General features: G+C 46.1%; 1 protein-coding gene across 1 annotated transcript; it reads right to left on the bottom strand.

Annotated features, from left to right (window-relative positions):
- Positions 1-1,738: 1,738 nt before the first annotated feature.
- On the bottom strand, positions 1,739-5,013 carry LOC4350609 (transcription factor ICE1). The gene is made up of 4 exons (XM_015761031.3): positions 3,800-5,013; positions 2,678-2,905; positions 2,272-2,442; positions 1,739-2,152 (listed from the first exon to the last, which is right to left on the bottom strand). Exons 1-4 carry the CDS (start codon positions 4,889-4,891, stop codon positions 2,069-2,071), a joined length of 1,575 nt encoding a protein of 524 aa, XP_015616517.1. The 5' UTR covers positions 4,892-5,013; the 3' UTR covers positions 1,739-2,068.
- Positions 5,014-5,860: the final 847 nt, after the last annotated feature.

The following is a 5,860-nucleotide window of genomic DNA, read 5'->3' as shown; positions in this document are numbered from 1 at the left end:
TAAACAAAAATTTCACGTAAAATACACCGTTTAACAGTTTGAAAAGCGTACTAACGGAAATCGAGCGGTAGTTAAGCTGCAATAGCTGAAAAGAACACAGCCAAATTTCGTCCAAAACATCTGAACTTTTTTATAAGTCGTTGCTGCACATGCCATCTTCTACCTACCTAAATTTCACTCAAAACATCTGAACATTTTTTTGTAGGTGGTTGCCGCACTTTTGGCGCAAATTTGTGGCAACAGTGCCAAAAACACAGCTACACAGTCCACTACAGACAAGACAAGCAAAAAACCAAACATTCAGTTCTTCTCTTTCTTTCTTTCCTCCATCCATTTGGGAGGCTTTTACCGCGCCAGTCGCCGTCGCCGTCGCCGACGCCGACGACGACGGGTAGATCCAGCTACACATGCGCCGGAGTGACTGCAGCCTCTGACAAGGGTCACACTAACTGACGCCGCCGCCGCCGATCTCTCTCTCTCTCTCTCTCCTCATTCCGGCGAGCCAAGCACAGGAAGGGAGTGAACCGCGTTCAATGCGATCGGGCTTGATTGATTGAATGAATGAAATCGAACGATCGATCGTTCTCCCCGCGCAGCTGCGCCGTCGCAGAGCCTCATGATTGGGTTCTGGCCGGCCGGCGAGCGGCGGCGCCGTTCTTGCTGCAGAGCAGAGCAAATGGATCGAATCGTCCTGAAATTCCATTCTCGATCCTGACAAGTGACGGCAGTTCTTGATTTCATGGCCAGTTGTACTGTGCGTACTACCTTCTCTGCAAGATTTGATTGGGGCCTCACTCAGAAACTCTTCTGGATGCAACTGCAATCAAGTTCAGAAACTCTTCTGGATGCAAAAATGATTATGGTATAAAATTTTGTCACACTAAGATTCAATGTTGGGCACGTGAAACGAGAGATCCGTTTGAAAAATATATTTATTTTGTACTTTAAAGTAAACTCTATATATAAAGTTTTTGCACGAAATGCATCATTTAGCAGTTTAAAAAGCGTGCTAATGAAAACCAAGATAAAATATGTATCTTAATCAGGAAAAAAAAGGTTTGAGTACAGAATTTTTGGATGTAAGCAATTATGAAATGAATCTTATTATACCTTTTCTTTTTATTACACAAAAGACACATACATACACCACGCATGAGTGTGCCACCAGATACACGCTAAACCGTTGTAATAAAAATTTATTTATTTCTTTTTTTTAAGGATGAAGGCAAAAAATGTAACTGAAGAAGCACTAGAAAACATTGAAAACCAACTTCGAACCCTGAATCCAGGGATCAGTCCAGCTGGTTTTCAGAAACCATGGGTAGGATGCAGCTTTACCACTGTTGTTGTTTCTGCATTTCTAGCTCAATTAACACAGGCATTAACAAGTGATTTTTTTGAAAGAAAACAGTAACATATGTTTTACTACACTAACAAATTCTGTCAGTTTCTTTCAAAAGAAAACCCAGCTTTTATTGGAGAGCAGCCAAATCCAGCGCTGCTAATGGCAGGATGCAGTGAAGACGTTCTTGGTCCTGCACAATACAAGGACCACTTTGCCTTGCTTCCTTCCAAATAACTGTCCTGAAATCTCTCACCATATGTTACTGTTACTCAAAACATTATACAGTAACAGCTTTAGTCTTTTACAAACCCAACAAACAGCACAAAGCCACAGAAAACATATGACAAGCACCATCACGCAAGGAAAAGGATGGATCACAGACAGGATTTGAGCTGTTCTTGGAATGATCCTGTTTCTTTGCCTGTTAATTGATAGGAATTCATCTTCAGACTTACACAAGACGAAAACATGTACCGGGAAGTAAAAAAAACAGGCAGAAGGTTTCAAAACACAATGTTAAAGCACCAAGAGACTACTGACATTATTTTTTTTGGGGACTCTAAATACTAGAAGATAAACTGGTTCAGCAAGCCCTGAGCAGGTCTAAAACTACTAAAAAGAGGAACTTCCTTCTGTCGAAAATGCCACATGACCAGGAAACACCGGTACTTTGTCAATTCCTGAGCTACTCTGTCCTTTGGAGTTTGATTGAGCTCTCCTGTCCTAGATCATGGTATGGAACCCGGCGGATTGCATCAGAACGGCCTTGATTTCTTCAGGCAACAGCCCAGGGCCGTCCTTGCATTGCTGCATTAAAATTGAGCAATTGTCAGTTCAAATTGAGTTTCAGTACCATCACCACTATCCTTCAGGATACTATATCGAAATGCTAGTTCTGAAAATGAGCATAGAATTTTATGCATTACCTCAGCCTTAAAAATATCCAACGTAAAGCCATTGAAGCAACTGATTACAGCTTGCTGGACATCGAGACCAAGGCCTTCGACGGCCCTCATGGCAGAGAGCAGTAGACCGGGCCTCCGAGCACAGAACATGTGGATATTGACAGCCCGGCCTTCCCTCAGCCTAACCTCAACCTTTTGCAAGATGTAGAAAAAAAGGTCAGAAAGTGTGTCAAATGCTTGATCAGGTTGGCAATAGTTAGAAAATCTGATGCATAAATCAACCACATTGCACATTTTACTGTCTACTACTTATCAACCGCATAATTATACCAATGACAATGCAATTCCTTTTCTGATATGCAGGTTATCTCATCTGAAACAAGCTATACTCTCATCTGGTGACATTCAGAAGATAGGAGATACTGACCCTTGGCTGTTGTCCAGTGGGGCTTGGCAATGCACTTGGGCAGATCTCTTCCTTGATGCGGGACGGCAATGTGGGCAGCGTCGGTGTCAGGGGATGGAAGCTTGTGGGTGTTGGAGGCAATGACGACGTCGCGGGGGACGACTCGAGCTCATTCTGAAGATCATTGATCTTCTGCAGCAGCTCCTTCAGGTACTCAATCGCGTCGCCGAGAATGGAAGCCCTGTCCATCTACCAATTGCAAACACATATAATCATCTTATTGCTAAATCATCACAAGTATAATGCATCACTATAGAATTGCTTTCATATGAATGATATTAGTAGTACCAGCAAGAGGAAATGTGAAAAAGGAAACAATGTCAGTATTCAGGAACAGATAACAGATGATGCAGTGCAGTATACTAACTCATTCTCTCCCACTGTCTCAACACAAAATAAAAGGTAGTAAAAGAAAATAGAGCAACTCATTTTTTATACAACAAAATACTGAAAGATTCTCTGACTACTAAAACTAAACTAAAACACAGTTATGTAGGGCATGGCTTTTTATTGTTTTTCTGCAATCTGTCTACAAGTCTACTCGATTGACTGGAAACTGAACAGGAGGCAGCAGAGACAGGTAGTGACAGTGTGATGGACAGTAAAAATTCCCATGCAGACATCTTATGAACAGAAGTCACATTTAATTCTTGTAACCAGCAACGACTAGGACAATTGAAGTCATTCTATCTACTCCTTCCTAAAGACAATCAAAGTTCCTAACAGAACATAGAACTAGAAGCTAGAATTTCTGTAAATGAAACAAAATCCTTCCAAAGTTGGTGTATATCCACAATTTGACATGAACAATCGCAACTGAAATGCATGCCGTTGGCTATGAAAAATAGTTCATCAAACTCATATACTTGAAGTTCAGAAATTCAAATCATAAGTAGAACTTATATCATACAAGAATATTGGTAGCAATGCTAACCACAGAATTTATTTTCCCCTTTCCACTCTTCATGGCAAAGAAAACACACAAAATTCGACCAAAATTACGCATTCCCTAAAATTCGCCAGAATTAAGAACTTTTTGAGAGATTTCATGAGAATTGGGAGAGCAGGAGAAGGAATCCTGACCTTGCTGATCTTGGGCACGACGGAGCGGAGCATGTAGAGGCGGTCGTTGAGCTTCTTCCGGCGGCGGCGCTCCGCCATGAGGTTCTTGGCCGGCATCCCCTTCTTCTTCCCCTTCCCGTCGCCGGTGACCGTGCTGTTGGCGTTCGACTCCTTCTTGGCGCCGCTGTCCTCGCCGCCCCTGGCGTCCTCGGAGTCGTAGTTGAGGCCGCCCGACGCGTCGATGCTGAGGCCGTCGTCGTCGCCGTCGTCGAGCACCATGTCGGCGCCGTCGGCGGACAGCGCGCCCGCGCCCGCGCCCGCGGCGGCCTTGCGCTTCTTGTCGTCGTCGTCCTCGCCGGCGTTGCGGCGGAGCGCGCGCTTCTGGAACAGCGTCGGCTGCGCGCCCACGGGCGGGACGATATCCAGCGGCCGCAGCACCGCCGCCTTGCCGCGCCCGGAGAACGGCGCGGTGTTGCTCACGTGCGCCGAGGCGGACGCCGCCGCCGCCGCCGCCGACGAGGAGGAGGAGCTGCCCCCGGTGTTCACGGCGCCCGCGTCGAACATGTCGAACCCGGCGAGCCCGCCGAACTCCGGCATTTGGGACGCCGCGGTGCCGAACCCGCCGAACGTGCCGAGGAACCCCGCGTTCCCGACGGGGAGCAGCGCGGTGTTCGACGCGTTCCCGCCGCCAAGAAACGACACCACGTCGCCGCCGCCGCCAACGCCGCCGCAGGCGATCCCGAGGTCGAACCCGGAGACGTCGAACGGCGCGGCCGCGGCGCCCATGTTGAGCAGCGAGAACTGCTGCCCATGCCCACCACCAGACGTCCCCGCCCCAATCCCGCCATGGACGGACGACAAACCCAGCATCATGGACCCATGCGCGCCACCACCACCACCACCCGCCGCGTCGAAGTACCAGTCCTCATCGAGCAGCGGCGCCGGCGCCTGCGCCGCGCCGAACCCGGCGCCGCCCGCGGCCGCGGCCGCCAACGCCATGAGATGCTGGTCGTGGTGGTGCTGCTCCTGCCCAGGCGGCGCCGCCTGCCCGTGTTCTTGGTCGCCGCCGCCGTCGTCCTGCATCCACATGGCGCCGTGAAACCGCGGCAGCATCGCCGCGGCGGCAATGGCGGTGGGGTGGGGAAGGAGATGGCAGAGATGCAGAGGTGCAGAGAGCTCGCTGGCTATGGCGGTATTTGTATGGAGGGGAGAGCACTCTACTGCTGGCTGGCTGCCATTGCTGCAGCTGCTGGAGGAGAGAGAGAAAAAGAGGTGTGAAATTACTGGAATGCCCATGATTCCAAATTTGTCCCACAAGCCGTTTTTCCTTTTTACCTTTGGAAGGTAGCAAAAGTGTCATTTACAAAAAGGAGAAAAAAAGTGAAAAAGGGGAATGGAGGGGTAGGATATTGGAAGAGGGAGGATTTTACTATGATATAAAAAGGAGTTTTCTTTGTGCTATATTCGATAAATTTGGGAATCGACAAATCCTTTGCTGTAAATGAGCTGTATCTGCTGATTGAGTAAAGCGATAAAGGGGCATTTCTCTGTGTACACCACACAATTTGAAACCGACAAAAATCACAAAAAGAAAATATTTCATTCGAGGTGTTTTGGTCTTATCTCCTTGCGTACTTACGGTTACTTCATTTTCACGCAGGATTATTAATTTGTTACTAAGTATACCATCTTATAGAGATTTGTGATGGGTTTATTTTAATACGTGGAATGCATTTAAACGTAAAATTGAGAAAACATTGAAAATATTGTATATATATATATTGATTTTACTCCACTTAATCATGATCTCATTTAATTATACGATCATATATAAATTTTGATGATGGGTTGATTCGTTTGTAGAACAACACTTTATTGTAAAGATTTAGTTACCGTTGAAAATACTTTGTTTGTATATTTTAAGTTTACTCTATTTAGTTTTAACTATACTGTATCATAGTATAGATTTTGATGGTCCGTCGATTCGTTTGTAGAACAATGTTTTAATATAAGATTTAGTTGCCATCGAAAATATCTTATTTGTATATTTTACATTTACTCTACTTTATTATGATCTTATTT

The sequence above is a fragment of the Oryza sativa genome, chromosome 11 (assembly GCF_034140825.1).
Source record: "Oryza sativa Japonica Group chromosome 11, ASM3414082v1".
Taxonomy (NCBI): domain Eukaryota; kingdom Viridiplantae; phylum Streptophyta; class Magnoliopsida; order Poales; family Poaceae; genus Oryza; species Oryza sativa.
The sequence above is the reverse complement of the archived record's forward strand: the minus strand, read 5'-3'. Positions and strand labels throughout refer to the sequence as shown.